The sequence below is a fragment of the Chanos chanos genome, chromosome 5 (assembly GCF_902362185.1).
Source record: "Chanos chanos chromosome 5, fChaCha1.1, whole genome shotgun sequence".
Taxonomy (NCBI): domain Eukaryota; kingdom Metazoa; phylum Chordata; class Actinopteri; order Gonorynchiformes; family Chanidae; genus Chanos; species Chanos chanos.
In genome coordinates, this window is record NC_044499.1 from 52,471,683 (window position 1) to 52,492,922 (window position 21,240).

The window sequence follows — 21,240 nt, forward strand, 5'->3', positions numbered from 1 at the left end:
TCACTGCTCTTCTCTCTCATTCACTCCATTTGGCCTTCCGTTGTCATTGCTGTTGTTCACCAGAGGTGGCGCTCTGTTTACCTCAGTGAATTTTAACCAGTGAACACCAGCCTTTTGCTGACAGAGACTTTTAGCGGCTAAGCAGCACAATCCCTGCATGGTGAGTGTAGTGCAGCTATACCACTCAGGACAGATCATCCGTGCTTTAAAAATATGATTTAAGTTCTTTCTAATAATGTGTGTAAGTCCACACTGTTACACAGAAAATCTACAGAGCCAAGTTTTGTCCCAGCTCACAGTGTTCACCATAGCTCCAGGTTTTCCGTGTTGGTGAAGCCCGGGTTCTCTCGGATCTTCCAGTACGTTCCATTAGTCACCCATACTTCCCTTCCGGCAGCATCCACAGTTTTCCTGTCGAACAAGTATCAAGACTTTCCTTACCATGACTAACAGACACGACAAAGCTAACATCTGTAGAAAAATTACCATGACTAACAGACACGACAAAGCTAACATCTGTAGAACAATTACCATGACTAACAGACACGACAAAGCTAACATCTGTAGAAAAATTAGCATGACTAACAGACACGACAAAGCTAACATCTGTAGAAAAATTACCATGACTAACAGACACGACAAAGCTAACATCTGTAGAAAAATTAGCATGGCACCAGACTGGGTTGAAACGACTCCTGACCTGAAAAAACGAGGGACATGCTCCTCTCCTCTTTTGGCGAGGAGTTTCCTCCGCTCCCTCTGTTTCTCCTCCACTTCATCCTTCTTTCTGTCAGTGTCCTCCACTCTGCCTTCCTCCAGCATTCTGCAGATAATGTGACAACAGCTGCTGAACGCGTGAAATTACAGAGCGATAATGCTAACGCTAGCATGACTATCTGCGAGAAGTATAACCAACCGTAGCTAAAACATTTGAGGATTAAAGTACTCTTAAAACTAACTTATGACAATTACACACACTTTGAATAAATCTTTATATCTGCAAAAATCTTTGAAGTCTGCCACTTCTGTTCAGCACAAGAGGACATAAGACAATAGTCTTAGAAATCCAGCAGCACAGGTGACTTCTTGTCAAAGTGCTATTGGAGTCATATATATATATATACTGCTACCCCTATATTTAATAAGGATTTCGCTGGGTTGAGGGTTCTCTGGCCATTTAGCCAGGCCTGACCTCTGGTCTGGGCGGAGGCGAGTGTCCGTGGGGGGGAGGAAAGGCTTCATCTCTGGCGTGAGTTCATTCATTTCCATAGCGAAGCTAGAGAAGCCATAGTACAGGAGGTAGTCTTTAGGCTGCGGATCTAAGGAGAACAAAACGTGTTAGAGTCGCGGCTGGAGACCAAACGACTGAAAAAATCTAATGTTGCTGTCCCATGTTTAGCCCTCGCACAAGACCAAGGAGGAGGTGTCGGAACAGGAATGAGAAAAATTGGACAGAACCAGACAAGACTAGAGAGGACTGGGCAGAACTGGGCAGCAGTGGAGAGGATGACAGAACTCACTTGGTTTCCAGATGCACTGTGGGTTGGGCAGTGTGTCACAGAAGATCCCTTCATGCCAAAAACCTCCAAAACGATGCACGACGTTGCCGCTCTGATCGAGAACCACACCCTGAACCTCATTTCGGTTTGAATCGGAACCCCAGTACCGAGACTGCGGACACACACACACACACAGTCACTCAATCAGTCTGAACGGACAGAATCCACAGACTCAACTCCAGTCTGTGATGTAAATGTCAGAGCGAGCGAAACCAGGCCGCTGGCTCTCACCTTGACGAAGGTGATCTTACAGGTGCAGACAGAGCTCTTCAGGTTACGGATGATGACTTCGCCGTAATGCTCCAGGTAACGCTGCTGACTCAGGACGTTATGAATACAGGTAACCACCTTATTCCATTCATAATGGTCCCCAAACCTGCAGGTACATATAAACACAACATACTCACACACCTCAGTGCGAAGGCTGAGCAACAGTTCCCTTAACAAACTGCAAATGTCGTAGTTTAAAACCACGTGTTAAGAATAAGATTATTAAGATTTTAAGATCAGATCAGAGTCCTGCTAGTTCTCATCCCAGCTAAACACTGGTCTCTGATTGGCTAAAGATTTCACACACCTGTGTCTCAGGTAAAAATCAACGGCTAAGAAAAGAGGATAAAAACCAGCAGGACACTGGGCTACCAGGACTGGATCTGAGAGATGCTGGCTCAGTACATGCCAAAGCCCACACACACACACACACACACACACTTACTTTGGGAGAGTAACATTGACCATTCCAGTGGGCATAATCTCGAGAGACTTGCCCCAGAATTTATTCTTCCACCGCTGGTCTGTTCACACAATAAAATTACAGTCAGAGACATAAAAAACAGTCAAGATTTTTCTCTTTAGCCCATAAAAACAATAAAGCAACGATCCTAAGACTGTTGGCTCCATACGGGAACTATAAACCTTTCAACCTACCCTGCCAGAAGGTGAAGTTTTTGGATTCTGCATGGCAGGCAGAGATAGGTGGATGATGGCTGACCTGAGACCAGACAGAAAGGAGTGAGAGTCACCAGTTAGCTACAGACAGCCCTGTCATAACACGCCCACCGGATCTGCAGTCAGTTACGGACGCTGCTACCTGTAACACATTGCTCTGATCTGGGGCCAGCGGGGAAAGACACTGACCTGTTCGCTGACGTAGCGGAAGCTGCGGTCTTCGCGTATGCACTCGAACGTCTCACCCAGGATGGGGTTGAAGGGTTTGTATCGGTTACGGTACTGAGCCGTGGCGTAGCCCGATATGGCAAAGGCAGCGATGTAAACCTTCACAGAGACACAAAGACAATGAAACCAATGAAGAACACAGCGATAATACAGGGCCCACGATGGCATCAAACACACCCCTGTGGAATACACACAGTGCTACAGGTCTCTACATCGTAATATGATTCTGTCTGACCACACGCGTGTGTGAAATGAGATTTGTGTAATCGTATCATATATTAGTCTGCACGATTACATCTGCCCTTACACATTTACATAAATGAACTAGATACATTTTCAACACCAAGATTTTTGACCGTATTTGATGTATTTGGTGTTAAGATTCAGTAAAGACGTAATAAAGAAAGAAGATGTGTGTGAGAGAGTTTGGGAGTGTTACCATTCGTTGATAGGGGTCCTCTGTGTTATGGGCTGTGTCCAGGAGCTCAGAATACTCCAGCTCCTCACACAGTCTCTGGAGAAGACACAAGGGCTCGTTTAGGGCGGCCGGCATCGAGACACGCGACAGGTCCTTCCCGATGTTGTTGTAGAGAATGGTCATGAGGCCAACGTGGCTGTTGTCTGGGCAGTGGGCGGGCAGTTTGGTGCGGCCGGTGTTTTTGGGGATTTGGACTGGTTTATGCTGGGCCTTAGAAAGGCTCGCACGGTACTTCCGTGTGACGGACACTTTGAAAGGACGAAAAGAAATATGAACTGACTTAACAGAACGATATAAACGCTGAAAAACTGTTCTAGACGGATTCTGTTCCCAACTTAGGGCAGAAATTAAAATAAGGGCAAATAGATATTAAATGAAAATCTATGAAGTTTATGTGGTATCTTTGTGTGTGTGTGTGTGTGTGTGTGTACTCACAGTGTCCTTCGTCTGGTTCGGAGTTGCTGGTTCCATCGCTGAGGCCGGACTCGTCTGAACCGTCTGAGAAACTCCCACACAGGATGTCATCCTGCGCATCAAAATATTCCGCCGACGAATCAGCAACAGACGGAGCCTGAACAGACGGCGTACGCCTCACAGAGCTCTGTTCAGAGAGAGACAGGGAGAGAGAGAGAGAGAGAGAGAGAGAGAGAAACACACACACACAGAGAGAGAGAGACAGGGAGAGAGAGACACAGAGAGAGAGAGAGACACAGAAAGAGAGAGCCACAGAGAGAGAGAGAGACACAGAAAGAGAGAGACACAGAGAGAGAGAGAGAGAGACAGAGAGAGAGACAGGGAGAGAGAGAGACAGGGAGAGAGAGCCACAGAGAGAGAGAGAGACACAGAGAGAGAGAGACAGAGAGAGAGAGAGAGACAGAGAGAGACACACAAAGAGAGCGAGAGAGAGAGAGACACAGAGAGAGAGAGAGAGAGACACAGAAAGAGAGAGAGAGAGACAGAGAGAGAGAGACACAGAGAGAGAGACAGAGAGAGACAGAATCTCAATTTTGACTCAAGTTTTTCAAACATCTTTGTCATATAATTGAAATGTAGAGGAGGATTTTGTGAAAAAACAAAGATCCCAAGTATGAACAGATATTTTAAAAAGAAAGGAAAAGGAAAGAAAAAAAGGAAGACAGCAACTCCCAGACACCTGTGAGGACAGTGAAGAGATAAAAGAGAGGAACAGAAGAAAGTAATAGTTGAATGGCCCTTGCATACGCAGCAGTGAACCAGCAGGGGGCAACAAACCAACCTTTTGACGCGTGGTACAGAAAGACTCCTCTGAGGAGTCAGATGATACAGACACCGTGTGAACTTTGGTTTGGCGGGACCGCATGTCTAACTGGACACACACACACACACACACACACACACTTATGTAACCTGATGCACAACACACCAAAGGCACAAAACTAGTGAAAAATACACTATCTGTTACTTGAGACTGCACAACACCACACATATTTGTACTGAACAAACATGGTCGGTCGGGGGAGGGTGGGGGGGGGGGTGGGGGGGGTGTCTGCCGACCTCGGTCAGGTTGCAGAGGTTGGTGAGCCGTTGAGACGCATTGCGGTGGAGGTCAGGACTGGACCAGGTGTTCTGCAGCCGCTGCCGCTCCTGACCCAGGTGCTCATGGATGGTCTTGAGAGAGACGTGGACTGGACAGGAGAAAGAACGGGTCAGTATTCTGCCCTGTGCAGTATCACATACAACGCTACGCTGACCATATCAGTCTGCTCACATCACAGCAAAAGAACATGATTCGAAGACAAAAATTATACTTAAAGTAACCCATTTCACCAGACAATTAATCCAGTGTCGCACTGTGGATAATTTTTATGTAATCTGAATGTCTTTAATGTCTAAAAAGAAATTCTGTGATACATGTGAGGTATAGCTGAAATCATGCAGTAAACGGTTTAACAAAAAACCCTAAGGATCCATATCAAATGCATTACATTCACATTATTTCAACATTAATGCATTTTTTAAATAAATTCAGGGTGTTTCTCCTCTAGCGAACGTGTAATGATCCAAAACATTGACTTTTCCATTGGCTGATTTTTTTAAGGCCAGTCATTGTATCAAAAAGTAGAACCTCTACTTTCAGCACATGAGAACAAAGTATTAAGTTCCCGGCAAAGTCAGCACGAGACAGAATCTCAATCTCTCATTGGATGTCAGACCATCAGTCAGAGCTGTCAGCATGTTATTGCTGCTCTATCATTGGCCCTCACCTTTCTGGGCGGTGGTGCAGATATCCTGATGGAGTTTCTTGGTCTCTGAGGAGTTGGTGGTGGACGGGGTCAGCTGATTGTAGACGTAGTCGGGGATTGAGGGCACGGAGGTGCCCAGGTGAGAGGAGGCACTCAGGTGACTGGAGGAGAGCTGTAGGGAGAGAGGGTTGATGGAGGAGAAAAAGTGATGTGTTTATGAGTATTACAGAGAAACCAGTTCACTCCGTTTATTAAACACCACTGACAACAAAGACTGACACGCTACACTGCTTTTTTGTTCCCACAAGGTTTTCTTCTTGCGTCATTTAAACTGAAGCACATTGCGTAAGCCATTTAGCAGTTCACAGGCTCCGTTAGGTTTCTACAAGCGTGTGTCTCTCAGGCCAAGGAGTGTACGCGCGTGGGGTGTGAATCAGAGGAAAAAAACCCTGTCAAACTCGTTGGGTTTTCAGGTCAGCCCCGTTAGGAGGAGAATACTCCCCAGAACACGAGTGTGGTGCGCTGCTGTAAGAGTGTTAGGCCCCCACCGAGTCAGGATTAACAACAGAGACCGAATGCGCTGCAATCAGGAACTACACGACAGCAGTTCTATGCAGACTGATTAAATATGGGAGGGGACCATGTTTTGAGTTTCGTTGTCTAATCTCTGGATAAAACAAGGGGAAGCTTGGTGTGGTGTAAGATGAATAGGTATTCTATGAGTAGTCTATAAAAATGCCTTTGGCCGACTCACCGATTTAGTAATCCCACGAAATGGCTTCATGCAGAAAAGGAATCAGCTACGTTACTTAAGACTCATGGCTTCTATCACACATACACCAATCACATCTCTACAGTGTCATTTCCACACAGTCAGACTGTACTCCGGACAAAACACAAAACTCAATTCCAAACCTTTCTGGAAAGCACCAAACAATCCCAATTTGAGGGCAGTCCCTGTTAGACAAAAATGCAATTTGCTTCCCAAACATAATCTAACAAATATTCCTAACATTTCACAGAGCTGGAGCAGCGTATCCTTACCATTCCCAGAGCCTCCACCCGTGACAGGGTGCGCGAGTGACCCCAGATTTTGCCTGTTTTCTTCTTGGGCTTCTCCAGCGTCAGGTTCTGTCCGAACACAAACACACACAAGGTGTGATAAGAAAGCTGCACGTATCCAGACACATTTTCCACACAGTGTGGATTAGCGATTAGCAATGCTGATCTATGTCTATGTCTTATGTGTGACATTCAACACATGAAACTACGTCTGCTGTGAAACATCTCATTCTCTCTGGACAAACTGTTTCTGCTGGGGGTTTTTGTCCCAAGTATGCAGACCCAACCTGCTCTACGGTACCTGACACACCAGAGCACCTCTCACCTGCCCTCTCACCCGACCTCTCACCTGCCCCCTAACCTGACCTCTCACCTGCCCTCTCACCTGACCTCTCACCTGACCCCTCACCTGCCCTCTCACCTGCCCCCTCATCTGACCTCTCACCTGCCCCCTCACCTGACCCCTCACCTGACCTCTCACCTGCCCCCTCAGTCCCACCCCCCTCACCTGACCTCGCCCCACTCACCTGCATGCTGATAATCCTCTGCAGATCCCCATTGTTCATGGGCTGGCCCGACTCCAGTGTCTGCAGCCGCTGGACCAACCGGTGCAGCTCACTCAGGTCCATCTGACAGCGGTTCAGTTCTGGAGCACAGGACAGCACAGTGTTCGTCACAGTGTTCAGCCCATACAGCAGCACAGAGACTATTTAAGCTGAGCCCTGTTTATTATCACCACAGTTTCATTCTCCCTTCACAGAGAAGTACACACCGCAACCCTCTTAAACCGTAGTTTACTTCAAAGAGAAATACACATCTTAACCCTCCGAAACCATAGTTTTGTCATGATATTAGGGCACTGTTAAGTGAGTGAGTCACATTGCTCAGCATCATTTGACACCACTGAAGATAATGGGTCAGCAGTGATGTCATGAATGACATTCATTTTGACCAGAACAGCACAGTCTTAAGCAGGCGTCTGCGCAGACCTTGGGCACAGTTATGTGGGTCCTGGGTCTGCTGTAGCCAAGCAGACACTTTTCTGTTCACGCCAGCGTTCGCAGACGGCAGCTCTGGAACCTGCTCTTCCCCTGGGGTGGATCCCAGTACGCCCTGGTAAAGAGGGTATGCCTGCAACGCACCACAGATGCAAAGGGTTAACAATGCACATATCACAGACGACTCAAAAACCCACACCACGTCTGTTTCAAAGGGGAAAAAACATATCGATGACAGTACATTTCATTCTTTACAGACAGAATGTACATTGATATCTTAGTGTAAAATAAGTGAAGAGTCATTAGTGGCCCACTGTGTCTTTACAGGTCTTAGAGTGAAACTGTGCGTTTACAGGTCTTTGAGTGAAACTGTGCATTTACAGGTCTTAGTGTAAAACTGTGCATTTACAGGTCTTTGAGTGAAACTGTGCGTTTACAGGTCTTTGAGTGAAACTGTGTGTTTTACAGGTGTTAGAGTTAAACTGTGTGTTTTACAGGTCTTTGAGTGAAACTGTGTGTTTTACAGGTCTTTGAGTGAAACTGTGTGTTTTACAGGTCTTTGAGTGAAACTGTGCGTTTACAGGTCTTTGAGTGAAACTGTGTGTTTTACAGGTCTTTGAGTGAAACTGTGCGTTTACAGGTCTTTGAGTTAAACTGTGTGTTTTACAGGTCTTAGAGTGAAACTGTTGGTCACTCTCTCTCTCACCGTGTCTTGCATGGTTCCGTTCCTCTGGCTGAGGCTGGCCACGGTGGGCAGGGTGGAGCTTCCCTGAGACAGGGCCTGCAGGAAGCCGCTGTGCACCAGGGCCGCCTCGTTCCTCTTATACATGCGATGGGCGCTTAACTTTGTCACCCAAATGTAGAACAGGTCTTGGTTCTTGGCCTGAGGCGGAACAGAGCGGGTGAGGTAAATTCTCTACCATAGAGAATCTTAAGAGTGTTTCCGCATACAAGTCCATTAGCACATTCACAGCAAGCTTCAGGTACAGACACAACCCTATGACCGTGTGACTGACTCAGGCTCCTGAGTGATGATAGAGGCTGAACAGAAATGTACCTTCATATGGTAGAGGTTGTCTCCAGCATCCAGGTCAATGCGCCTGGCTTTCTTATTAACGGACATGACAGCCAGACTCACATCCAGTGAGCCGTGTAGTTTTCCCTTAGAGATCTACAGTCACACGGTAAAACAGACAGGAGTGTGACACGTAACATTACATTACACATCACTGTCAGTGTTTCATTAACATTACACTGATATTAATACTCCCAAAAAGTCACAAACTTACATCATGTTTGGATTTGGAATATCGTAGGATTCCATTGTCAAGCAAAAAGTACCTCTGAGAACAAAGGAGATATATTTTCAGTATGATTTACACAATCTCATCACATATTTCGATACGTAGATGTAGTATAAATTTCCACACCTTATCCGTTTGAAATCTATTTCAGACGTATAAAATGCCCAGTTTTGTAGCTGTGGGACCAGCATGGTGGGCGTTGAGATGCCGTTCACTCTCTCACCTCGTGCCAGCCTTTGAGAGGCCACTTCCTCTTCTTCATCAGATAGCCCTCACAGATGCCCGGCGGGCTCATGTCCCGCGCAGGTTCCCCGCTGGGCCCCACATCCATCTGGACGTCCTCCATAACCTCCCAGTCCTTTATGTTCTTCAGAGAGGACCAGAGCAGAAAGACTCACAACCAAGTACAACCCACCCGAAGGCTACAGTCAGGGCTGGGTCGTGTTCCAGAACTCCGAGAACCCAAGAGTTCCTCAAATTATTCTCAAATCCAACCAAACTCCAAGCACTAGCCAACCAAACTCCAAGCACTAGCCTACCTGTTCAGTGGACATTAAAGTGCTCTGATCATTTGTGTTGTGTTATACCAGCTGTACCTGAATCTACCTGACACACGTACACTCTGCCGTGCCTGTGTACAGAATAAGCTCTCTGGTGTTAAGGGAGTGAATGAGAGGAGGAGGCAGGGCAGGGTGACATAGAGACATTTCTCCACTTGTTGAGACATGTTAACATGGTTGGTTGGTTGGCTGAGGAATTCTAAAATCAATGTTGAACAACAGGTTTTCTCAATCTAACAGACAAATTGGTGCTGACATCTATATTAATAATAACACGTTTGAACGTCATGTTCACAAACCGAACTGAGAGAGGGGGATGCGGGGCTGACCTGCCGTGAATGACGGGAGGACGCGGTGCTGCTGCTCCTGGAGTGGGTGGGCTTATGGAAACCAGCAGGAGACCGCTCCACACAGCTCATCTGGGATTGGCTGCGGTCCGGTGTTGACCCATAGGCCTCCATTTTTTAACAGCGTCCAGTGGTTGGTCTCCTCTCGTGAACTTCCGGGTCACACTGTGCGAAGGGTTTGGTGTGAGACTATCGACCGACTCTCATCATAGGCTAGAGCAGCACGCGTCTGAGGAAAGGAGCAGTAATGTCACCGTCTATCAAATCACTGAGCTCAAGACGTTACATTTCAACGTAAATGTATGACAACTTTTCAAGACTTCAGCAAATAAACAGAGAATATGTGTGTGTGTGTATTTCAGTGAGAGCACAGAGTCAGTGAGAGCACAGAGTCAGTGAGTAAAGTCCAGAGTAGGCTCCTCTAATTCTGTTATCTAACAGAGGTGAACTCAGAGAATCAGGCGTACCACTGTCAGAAATACCTCGCCTTGCTCTGTAAGACTGGATCATACTGGTTCTTTACCTCATAAATACAGGCCAAACCACTCACAGAGCCAATCACCATGGTAGCACACCTTGGTAACACACTATGGTAACACACCATAGTAACCTCCACTGCAGTTCCATGAGATCACAGTTCTAAGAAAGGCCTTAAGAAGCCAATGAGTGACATGAAACCTTATTGCATGTTCTCTTTAATGATGAGTCAAAAAAAAACTGGAACAAACTATTTAACAAATAGAACAAACTCTTTAATGAATGGAACAAACATGTTTTTTTTAATGAATGAGGTGATAAATACACCAGTGACTACACGTTTCACGGTAGCTCCCCCATAAAAGACAAGCTTATTAAAATACCATTAAAATTAAAAATGTTTTAAACCTGAAAAATATATTCTCATTAAATGTGTGGTAGAGAAGTACAATGACCAGCTACTGCCACTGACAATAACATTCCCAAACAGAAAAGCTGGCTGTCTGGGCGGTGTATCAGGAGTTCGGTTTAGGTGTGCCTTAGCAACAGAGTCGAGTATATTTGTGTGTTAAATAGTGAATGCAGGTTCAGACATGTTTTTACCAGTCAGCCAGGGCAAAAGGGAACTGCCTTTACTCACCTGACACAATCAAAAACATAAACAGAATTTTTAAATAACATTTTACAGTACCAAATTATAGTGAAATGAATTCTGATGAAATAATAAATTAGGTTTAACTTGACAAAGCCATTATAATTGCTACCTTACGTATGAAGAAGCTTCAGTCAGTTCTGGAAAGATTCGACTATGTGCACCTCAGATTTCCACGTATGAATGCCTGAAAACTGTCACACTCTTATCATCGGAGTAAAACGCCAATGATCTGTAATCTGACAAAACATATCTCACAGAGAATATTTATTACAGGTTACCACTGGGGAACAGGAGGACACACATGATGTTCTGTCATTTCGAGTTTGAATAAGGAAGTCACACTGTGAGGTCTAAGACGCCCTGTGTGAGTATAAAGTCAGTTAGAGCCTGAGGGAAGAGGATTAGCATCATCACTCTAATTGGCTTTCAGACATGTCTTTTTTTAGCAGCCGTTTCCTCGACTAGGCCTCAAACACAAACCAACCGGATCTCTCCGACCAGGAAAAACGAGAAAAACATTTGGCAAGAAGAAAATGGAATAAGACGCGATCACTGCCTTCACTTTGGGACGGCAGAGGCACCCACGGGCGTGACAGCCTTAGTTTTCACACCGCTGAAAAATCAAAAGGAAGCCAGCTCCTCCGTCTACCTCCGTCTCCCTCCGTCAGCGCAGGTTTACGTAAACGCCGCTGGCCGCATGGGATTGACCCTGGTCAGGGAGGCATGGGGCGGAAACTCAGTAAGCAGATTTGCAGCCTTGTCAACCTTGCTTACTCAAGCCCAGAAATACACCTGAACATTCTGCCGGCCTCTGTAGGCGCGACTAACCCAAACTTCCCCTAACAGGCTCTGTAGGCGCGACTAACCCAAACTTCCCCTAACAGGCTTTGGTAAACACAGGTGAGCCTGAGTGGTTCTCACATGCTTTGTTCTTTCTCTGGTTGTGACATCACAACCCTTGTTTCTTTTATGGTTGAGACCCACAGAGAGGCAGCGCTGGGTTTACATTGAGCAGTAAGCTCTTCATGGCAGTACGATATCTCCCAGAGTTCAACACAGGTCAAGGGCCAAACCCTGACTGACAGAGGAAACAGGCCAAGATTCATGTATGAATATAATAAGATATATGATATACGAATATCATATGATAACATATGAAAATTCACTCTTTATAGTCTGATACAGATTTATTTCATCCTCCATAATCTCTCAGAATAGATCAGCAACGGTTTACCTTTTCTATGTAAGATTTAATAAAATCAGATAACTCGCCATGCTCTGGACTTCAGTAGACAGGACGACCATGAGCACAATGCACCATATTAATACAGTTTCTCTTTTTCTCTAGGTTTTTTCATACTTCACTCCATAGACCAGTCCCAATGAAGACATCATTAAGGCTGCATTACTGCCTAATTTAACGACCAAAACAAACACCCTCTCCATACTCATCTGGGGTACACTCAGGTAAAATTAGATGGTATATAAAAGCGAAGTGTGAAAATAAAGCGCTAAGCCCAGGAAACATGAAGAAATAATGAAGAAACTGATGTTCTGTCACGTTCTACTACAAGGCACATGCCACAAGATCAACTAAACAGTAAAGTACTCTTAACAGGTTTAATATCATTTCATTTGTTTAACTAAGCAGAACTCTGGCATAAAACATCCGGGACTCCCTGACAGGTCTGACAGCAGAATTACCCAATGAAACCTTTTACTGAGACTGAATATGAAAATCCACAGTAATTCAAGATATACAATGTAACATTATATGTTACATATATATGTGTATGTGTGTGCGCGTGTGTGTTTGTATACAAATATACACACACACATATATACATTCATAAATACATACATACATATGTGAAGACATCTGACCTCTGCAGATCTAGTAACAGGCCTCTTTACATGTCCCTAGACTTAAGTCTAGTGCTGATTTTAAATCCTATATTTGAATTTTGAGATTAAAGTCACCTATGCTTTATCTGATTTATAAGACCAAACTCAGACTGAGAGTTGAAACCGTCCATTCACCCAGCACAAATCTTACTGCTAATATAACTATTGCATAACTCTCTCTCACCTGAAGCTCCTACTGCCAAGCTGCAGTTGACGTACTTCGCAACGATTAAAATGTCCAGATAAATGAATGTAGAGCTTCTCCATTTGACAAATGTTATATCCAGTAACGTATGCAACTGGGTGCAATTACTCCGAACAATAAAAATACATTATATAAATATATTCTTCAAGAATTGTTCTTGCTCAGTTCCCTTCTGTTGAGAGAAGTGAACATCCTCAAATCCATCGGAAGCTCTCACAGTGTGCGCGAGTCATTATCCGCATTAGTGATTTAAAGGAATTACAAGCGCAAAGAGTGTGGATACACAGGCCGAAGCGATACGGACCTGGCATATCCTCTCTCTCTCTATTACCCTGCTCCTGTTCCTCAAATTAAACAACAAAACACCTTCATCATGTGTAGTCTAGCAACGAATAAGCGTTTGGCAGCTTTTAACACAATTATCCTCCCCCCGAAAAAAACTTTCAAAATGCCAATTTAACCAAAATGAAAATCCAGTGCTTCATACGATTATCATTCCATTTATAATTTCAAACTGTTATGAACACACGTCTCAACTGCTACACAATTTAAATCACTATGGTGAAATAAACCAAGAATAGCTGCGGTAATAGACAACCTTACCCAGATTAGTATGACGCAGTCCTCAGATTAGCGCTAATCCAGGGGACCACTAGCATATGTATTGGCTGAGGCAGTACATGACTTCCTTGACTTTTTAGACGAGACAGGTCAGATAAACATAATACATAACGTCTCCTTAAAACATGTGACTTTATTGAGTGGAACAATAAACAAACATAAAAATATTACATAGCCATGTTTGAATAACTGTAATTTGTCTTTAGGATATATTTCTGAATTTGTGAATGAAGAACACTGCTTCTTTCTCCACAACACTAACAACTGAAAAATCTCTCCCCATTTTCAGCTCTGTTTCTGTACAGTCTCTCCGAGTGCAAGTGACCAGACACATGTTCTTATATGAAGAGAATGAGAGCTGTAGTCAATGGGATTTTTTTTTTAATGAATAACTTTCCATTGCTCTCTGAAGTGTATCATCTGAAGTGTCTCTTCGAGTCCTCTTCCTGTTGCAGAGCCATCCTGACAAATTCACGCCGCCTCCTCCGCTTTGGGCGCGTCCTCTGTGGCGGCGGGCTCGGTGGCGCCCCCTGTCTGCTGCTGTTTGAGGTGCTGCTGTAGCAGAGCACTCAGATGAGCAGGATGGTGCTGCAGCATTGAAACAGTCTGTGAGGTCATCATGGTCAGGCCACTGACCAGCTCTCCCTGGACGGAGGTCAGAGAGGGCAACCTGGAGTAACCGACCACGCCCTGCTGGGAGAGCAGCGTATTCTCTATAAGTGCACCTGTCGGGAGAGATTAAAGAATTCAGAGTATTATCACGCTAATCCTGTCACTGACAGCAGAATACGCAGAATACGTTTGGACACTGCAGTTCTGAACATCGTAAACACACCCAAAAGCACCATCTGCGGAGTTCCCCTCAGCACCTGCAGCATCTCCCGCACTTTGGGCTCTTTACTGACAAACAGAGCGGTCTGGCCGATAAACAGAGGCTCCATGTTCCTGTAACGGCTGCCAGCCAGGAAAGACCTCATGACCTGCAGAGAAACCAAGACAACAACGGAGACAATGACTCACCACAGCTGTGGATATCCATCATAACATGACCGAGTGATATTTAAATTATATTATGATCACCAATTATTAAACCATTTTGAAATGATATTAATTGTGCAGTTGCATTACCTGGTGGGGGAAAAATTTGATACTGATGTTATGTCTATGAAGTCTGTGTTTGAGAATCAACATGTCCTCAGAATTAGTGGCGTTGTTATGCACGACAGCGACCATCTTACATTCGTTAAATACAGTCTGCAGGTCTTTCTTTAACAGCTTCACCAGACCAGACTCCTGGGTAAACAGTAACACAAACACAGTGTGTTATAAACCACCAAAATATCCTAACTGCACAAACACTTGTTCCACACCACAGTTACACAGGGAGCCCTGACTCTGACCAGCCGAAGGTTCGTCTGGACGTCTCAAAGATTCTCTCTAAGCTCTTTCAGTAGCTTCTCCATTCATACACAACTGTAACTCAACATTCACTGAAATGACTGGGTCTCAGTTCTACCATATCAGGCTGGACCTCATATACCCATTCAGCATGAAACTGTTATGTTAGCCAGAGGAAATCATGACATTCAAAGAATCAGAAGATATTCTCCTCACAAGGATACTTTCAATGGATAAGCTGTGACCAATTTCTGATGGAGTGCCACTTCGGGACCAGGGCACGCAGAGTAAACCAAACACACTCGGAAATTAAGTGCAAGGATTGTGCAGACAAACGCAGACAACATTTTGCCCCCTACCCAAAGACTCACCTGTTCTGCCTTTCTGGTTGGAGGAGCCAGCGCTCCGGGCGGAGCCGAGGGCTTAGGTGGAATGTACTCCGTTATGGCCATGAGTTTCTTTTTGAGGATATGCACGGGCTTTCTGTGCCGCGTGACTGCTTTAGAGCCATGGCGAATACTCTGCGCCAGCGGCAACCATCCTGCGGTGGACACACGGATGAAACGACAGTGTAGAAAGCATTCTGTTTTACTCTTTATGACGAAGAGAAAGGCCTCATACAAAGAAGATTACAACTAAAGATCGACACTTTCTGCAAAACCACCTCTCATGTGTTTTGAGTTCATGCTAGGAAGATCACGACATCTTCCCTAAATTCGGGGTTAATTTAATTAAATCAGAATTTTATTCAAGTAACCCTGTAGCACCGTAAGGTTGGGGCCAGTGTTAATTACCGCCCCATGCAAAACCAACAATAATCCGTCCGTTCAAGAACAGACGGAAAAGCAAACTACTACACTTTATATGAAATCATCAGGGGCATAAACTACGTGATCCCGTCTACATAAACCTGTTACATGAGGCGTGCACTGTGCATTTATTTAGCAGCGAAGTGTGTTTCATTGACATAGTAAATAATATAAGAAAACAACTGCTTTCTCGTGTAGGCGACTCAATCGTAGTCGACCCATGGGATCAATGTAAAATTAAGGTGCTCTTACCGCCTAAGGTGTTATTCAAGAAATTAATGTAATTTTAAAAATCACATTACCCGGTCTTGGGAAGAGCCTGCTACACAAGGTCGCTGCCATCTTTAACCGGAAATACAACAGTTTGACTCCGCCGGATGCACGGTGGTGTTGTTAAACTCATCAATAATTAACGCTTTACACTTCTTTATATTACTTTATGTCAAATTGTCATATTTTATCAGCTATGTTCACTGTAAATATATATTTTTTAATTCATCCAAGCAAAGAACATAATGAAACAGTTTCCGGAACATTCAATCCTCGTGCAGTATGCCGTGCGGTTACAAAACTCATCGATGTGTTTTTGTAACATTTTGCGTAACGAAGTGGCGTGATGATGTCAGCTTTAGTTCTTGGCGTTATCACATAAGCATGAGACGTCTTCTGTGTGTCACCGCATTGAGGAATATTTGTAAAATTGGGAAATACACACAGCCTGGTATTTCCCTGGCAGCTTGCAATCAAACGTTATATCGTCGTAGATTCTGCACGAAATCGACAAATAACGGACCAGGCATGGATCTTAGCGACATGCGAAAGAGTTACAAAGGCGATGAGGAGGTAAAATTCACACTTTATTCTAACTGACCCTTGCACTGTCTATGCACATTTTCTCATTGAAGTCCGTTGGTTCTGTGGAGCAGTCATTATTCTGTGTGTTCACTGTGTTATGTGAGCGTTGGCGGAGTTATAATTAGACCTATATGTTTGCGATAGAGCGATTAAGCACTGAGAAAAAGGGGAGTTGATGCTCAACATTATGTGATTGGTCGTCTGCAAACACATGTTTCAGCGTTTGCCACAACCTTTAGTGTTTCATTCAGTCGAATTTTCATATCTGGAATTATTTTTTATGTGTAAGATTCCAGAAGAAAACAGTAACAGACAAAATGTTGGGGATGTCTGAAGATCCAATATTTGCTTCAGCCCAGTGGTCACCATCCAGTAACGAGTTCAGAGCTACCTTATGCGCAGCCCCTCTCAGTCTGAGATGCAGTTTGTCCATGTTTTGTCCTTTGTCCTTGCAGTGCTTCGAGGAGGATCAGCTTGTGTCTCTGGACCCCATAAAGCAGTTTGGGGACTGGTTTGATCTGGCAACCAAATGTCCCCAAGTAGGAGAGGCCAATGCCATGTGCATCGCCACAGCCTCAAAGTGAGAATGGTTTCTTATATCGCGTCTCTAATGTCACGGTTGATTGTCAGTGCACATTCAGGCCCAGTCAGGTTCTGATCTTACAAACGTGTGGAATGTGTGTGACACTTAAACTATGACATAAGTTAGTTAAGAGTTTATTTGTCATATGTAGGTTAACACAGGGTCAACGGTACAATGAAGTGTGAGAGACGAGAGAAACAGGTCAGCTCAGCAATAAGAGCACACTAGTCATAAGAATAAGAGTACACTAGTCATAAGAATAAGAGTACACTAGTCGTAACAGGCAATGAGATGACAGAGCTGAGAAGCTGCCATGTTTCTTGTTTTGTTTTATTTTGTTTTGTTTTGGGTTTTTTTCCCGTGAAGGGATGGGCGGCCCTCTGCACGCATGGTTCTGCTGAAAGGCTACAGTAACGAGGGATTTCGGTTCTTCACTAACTACGAGAGCCGCAAAGGTCAAGAACTGGTCAGTGTTCCTGGTGGGAAAAGTCGCGTTTTAGTCTAAACATGTTTAAAGGTTTGCTCAGCAGACATCGTAAGTTCTTTGTGTCTTAGAATGGTCTTTTCATGTCCGTTATAACAGGAAAGCAATCCCTACGCTTGTCTCGTGTTCTACTGGGAACCACTGAATCGACAGGTGAGTGTGTGACCTGCCAGAATGTTGGTGATGTGAACTCTGAGTTTGTGCGTCTTTGCCCGGATGTAGCTGCTCCGTCATGAAGACCTGAGTGAGGCAGCGTTGAGCGGACAGTGTCTGTGTGTTTGCGCAGATTCGGATCGAAGGCACTGTGGAGCGGATCCCATTCCAGAAGTCCTGTGATTATTTCCACTCTCGGCCCAAGAGCAGTCAGATTGGGGCAGTGGTGAGCAGGCAGAGTACGGTGATTCCCAGCAGACAGGTGAACACACACTCCACCTCACAGCCTCTCTCATCCGCACAACACGGATCATTTCCGTCCAGCTTATCAGTAGCACAGGCTGGTTAAGAGTCCCTGCTTGACAGTGTCCCAGGGGGGCATTCTATATCGGGGATTCCCGGCTGGAATCACTGGTCAGGCCAGGCTAACAGAATGTGCCCTGACTGTCAGGCACCAGCCTCAAATCTGTGGGACATTTCAGTCCACAACACCCCTGATTCTGGTTCTTCTCTTCTGAGGTGGTTTTAGGCTGTAGTGTGAGAGATCTGAGTTAATGGTGTTGACCTACCTTTGCGTGTGTGTGTGTGTGTGTGCGTGTGTGTGTGCGTGTGCGTGTGCGTGTGCGTGTGCATGTGCGTGTGTGTGTGTGTGTGTGTGTGTGTGTGTGTGTATCTATATGTGTGTCCACAGTACCTTAGACAGAAGAACACAGAGCTGGAGGAGAAGTATAGGAACACAGATGTCCCCATGCCAGATTATTGGTAAGTGCGTCTTTGTTTTCTTTTTCTTGTATAGCTGATACAAGATCAAGTCTGGTGAATGGTAGCAGGTCAGTGTGTAACAGTGCAGTTGTGTTTGGTGAATGGTAGCAGGTCAGTGTGTAACAGTGCAGCTGTGTTTAGTGAATGGTAACAGGTCAGAGTGTAACGGTGTAACAGTGCAGTTGTGTTTGGTGAATGGTAGCAGGTCAGTGTGTAACAGTGCAGCTGTGTTTGGTGAATGGTAACAGGTCAGTGTGTAACAGTGTAACAGTGCAGCTGTGTTTGGTGAATGGTAGCAGGTCAGTGTGTAACAGTGCAGCTGTGTTTGGTGAATGGTAGCAGGTCAGTGTGTAACAGTGCAGTTTTGTTTGGTGAATGGTAGCAGGTCAGTGTGTAACAGTGCAGCTGTGTTTGGTGAATGGTAGCAGGTCAGTGTGTAACAGTGCAGCTGTGTTTGGTGAATGGTAGCAGGTCAGTGTGTAACAGTGCAGCTGTGTTTGGTGAATGGTAGCAGGTCAGTGTGTAACAGTGTAACAGTGCAGCTGTGTTTGGTGAATGGTAGCAGGTCAGTGTGTAACAGTGCAGCTGTGTTTGGTGAATGGTAGCAGGTCAGTGTGTAACAGTGCAGCTGTGTTTGGTGAATGGTAGCAGGTCAGTGTGTAACAGTGCAGTTGTGTTTGGTGAATGGTAACAGGTCAGTGTGTAACGGTGTAACAGTGCAGCTGTGTTTGGTGAATGGTAGCAGGTCAGTGTGTAACAGTGCAGTTGTGTTTGGTGAATGGTAGCAGGTCAGTGTGTAACAGTGCAGTTGTGTTTGGTGAATGGTAGCAGGTCAGTGTGTAACAGTGCAGTTGTGTTTGGTGAATGGTATCAGCTCAGGGTGTAACAGTGTAACAGTGCAGCTGTGTTTGGTGAATGGTAGCAGGTCAGTGTGTAACAGTGCAGTTGTGTTTGGTGAATGGTAGCAGGTCGGTGTGTAACAGTGAAGTAACAGTGAGTTGTGTTTGCTCTGATTGCAGGGGGGGGTACATAGTAAGGCCGTCTCTCATAGAGTTTTGGCAAGGCCAGACCAACCGCTTACACGACCGCATTGTCTTCACCAAGCGCAAGGACGGAGAGGAGTTGGGAGAGATGCAGCATGAGGCAGAGGGGGGTTGGGTCTACCAGCGCCTCTCCCCCTAATACAGACAGAGGGGGTGGGTCTGCCAGTTCCTCTCCCCCTAATACAGACAGAACAGCTTGACCAGACCATCCACAACACGACCATTAGTTAGCCCATTAAAGCCAGTAGGAAACCTTTTTAATAACATGAACATTAAACCAAAAACATGGACATTAAGTAGTTTCTAATAACTTTTCAGCTGTGTTTTTCCAGATTGTAAATGTGTTTGTTTGTTTGTTTGTTTGTTTTTGTAATGAAATCATCAGGAGTTGTCTGTGTGCTCAGAAGTAGATAACCATTTCTCCTGACATGGGTTTAAGCGAGTCTTAACGTTCACTGTGTTTAGTGAAACCTTGGTTGGAAGGACAGAGACTGTGGACTCTAGCACACACTCTTAATCTGTAACGTTTATGAGTAGATTCTGGGGCGAGCGTGTGAGATTGATGAATGATTGATGGAATGTCTGTCATGTTGGATAATCAGGTGTCTCGCACTGAAAAACGTGTCAGAGAGGAAAAGCACAAACTCCAACACTGCCACATGAAATGTGTTGGACTTTCTGTTCCTGTTTGGACTGGAAAAACAAAGTGAAAAGTCAGCTCTTTTTTTGGGGGGAACTCTGACTGTGACATGGGGGGGGGGTCATATCCTGTGTGGTTGACATGTGTCCACTGAGGTCAGTGTGTTTGTGATGTAATGCCTTTTAATGCAGTGACATTAATGTTTAAATTAAAAGTGCTGAAGTGAATTGTGCCAAGTCTTCTCTGTAATGCAGTAATTTCCTCTAATCCCGAGGAGCCGTTGGCTGCTGATTACTGCTCTGTCTCTAAGTGGCGGAAAAAAAACACAGTATATGTGGGATCATGTGATCATTTATTTCAGAGACAAGCGATTACTGTGTTGTTTGTCACTTTGTAAAGAAATGTATGTTACTAAAGCAATATAGTATAAAACTGAATAAAAAATAAAGTTCAAATTCAAGTTGGTGCGCCTCATTCTTTAACCTGTAGATGGCAGTGTTGTTGTAAATGCGGAATTTCACCTGACATAGTCTTAACATTCACCTTGAAATTCTGCAGATCAGTGACATCTGATATTTATCGCTGATGTAAGTCAATCCGTTTTAATTGGAAGCAATTTTATTCTTTTTTTTATCGAAACTTCTAACAATAAATCAATAAACTGACAGAGCAAACGTCACCTATTCATTCCCCTCTGCCCCAGCTGTGATACGCTGATAAATCAGGAGACGATTTTCACTGAAATCCCCGAACACAAATCAGCCTCACAATTCCCCGCACAACCACTGAAACATGACATGACATCAGTCGATTATAAAAGCACACAACAATCACCATCTCAAACTGAGACTCATTCTGTTCTTCCAGGATACGGTCTCGGCATATTTACAGAATTTGTGAAGCAAATCATATGTTTACATTTACACTGCTATTCAATTATACTG

General features: G+C 44.7%; 3 protein-coding genes across 4 annotated transcripts; 1 reads left to right on the plus strand and 2 right to left on the minus strand.

Annotated features, from left to right (window-relative positions):
• Positions 1-302: 302 nt before the first annotated feature.
• Positions 303-9,820, minus strand: osbpl7 (oxysterol binding protein-like 7). The gene is made up of 21 exons (XM_030774131.1): positions 9,689-9,820; positions 9,023-9,166; positions 8,785-8,838; positions 8,553-8,666; positions 8,202-8,378; positions 7,487-7,628; positions 7,025-7,143; positions 6,480-6,566; positions 6,190-6,213; positions 5,457-5,607; positions 4,747-4,877; positions 3,649-3,814; positions 3,175-3,461; positions 2,697-2,834; positions 2,487-2,550; positions 2,275-2,353; positions 1,791-1,935; positions 1,521-1,671; positions 1,193-1,319; positions 701-823; positions 303-411 (listed from the first exon to the last, which is right to left on the minus strand). The coding sequence occupies exons 1-21, from the start codon at positions 9,818-9,820 to the stop codon at positions 303-305; spliced, it is 2,664 nt and encodes an 887-aa protein (XP_030629991.1).
• A 3,862-nt stretch (positions 9,821-13,682) lies between these two features.
• Positions 13,683-16,686, minus strand: mrpl10 (mitochondrial ribosomal protein L10). 2 transcript variants are annotated; one of them, XM_030774019.1, is made up of 5 exons: positions 16,648-16,686; positions 15,339-15,508; positions 14,698-14,862; positions 14,405-14,549; positions 13,683-14,294 (listed from the first exon to the last, which is right to left on the minus strand). In XM_030774019.1, exons 2-5 carry the CDS (start codon positions 15,417-15,419, stop codon positions 14,041-14,043), a joined length of 645 nt encoding a protein of 214 aa, XP_030629879.1. In that variant the 5' UTR covers positions 15,420-15,508; positions 16,648-16,686; the 3' UTR covers positions 13,683-14,040. The 2 variants fall into 2 exon arrangements, with proteins under 2 accessions (XP_030629879.1, XP_030629878.1); XM_030774018.1 differs by lacking the exon at positions 16,648-16,686 and adding an exon at positions 16,079-16,160.
• pnpo (pyridoxamine 5'-phosphate oxidase) lies at positions 16,404-20,756 on the plus strand. The gene is made up of 7 exons (XM_030774017.1): positions 16,404-16,619; positions 17,087-17,211; positions 17,581-17,680; positions 17,798-17,851; positions 17,985-18,113; positions 18,543-18,613; positions 19,633-20,756. The coding sequence occupies exons 1-7, from the start codon at positions 16,431-16,433 to the stop codon at positions 19,793-19,795; spliced, it is 831 nt and encodes a 276-aa protein (XP_030629877.1). The 5' UTR covers positions 16,404-16,430; the 3' UTR covers positions 19,796-20,756.
• The last annotated feature ends 484 nt before the right edge of the window (positions 20,757-21,240 follow it).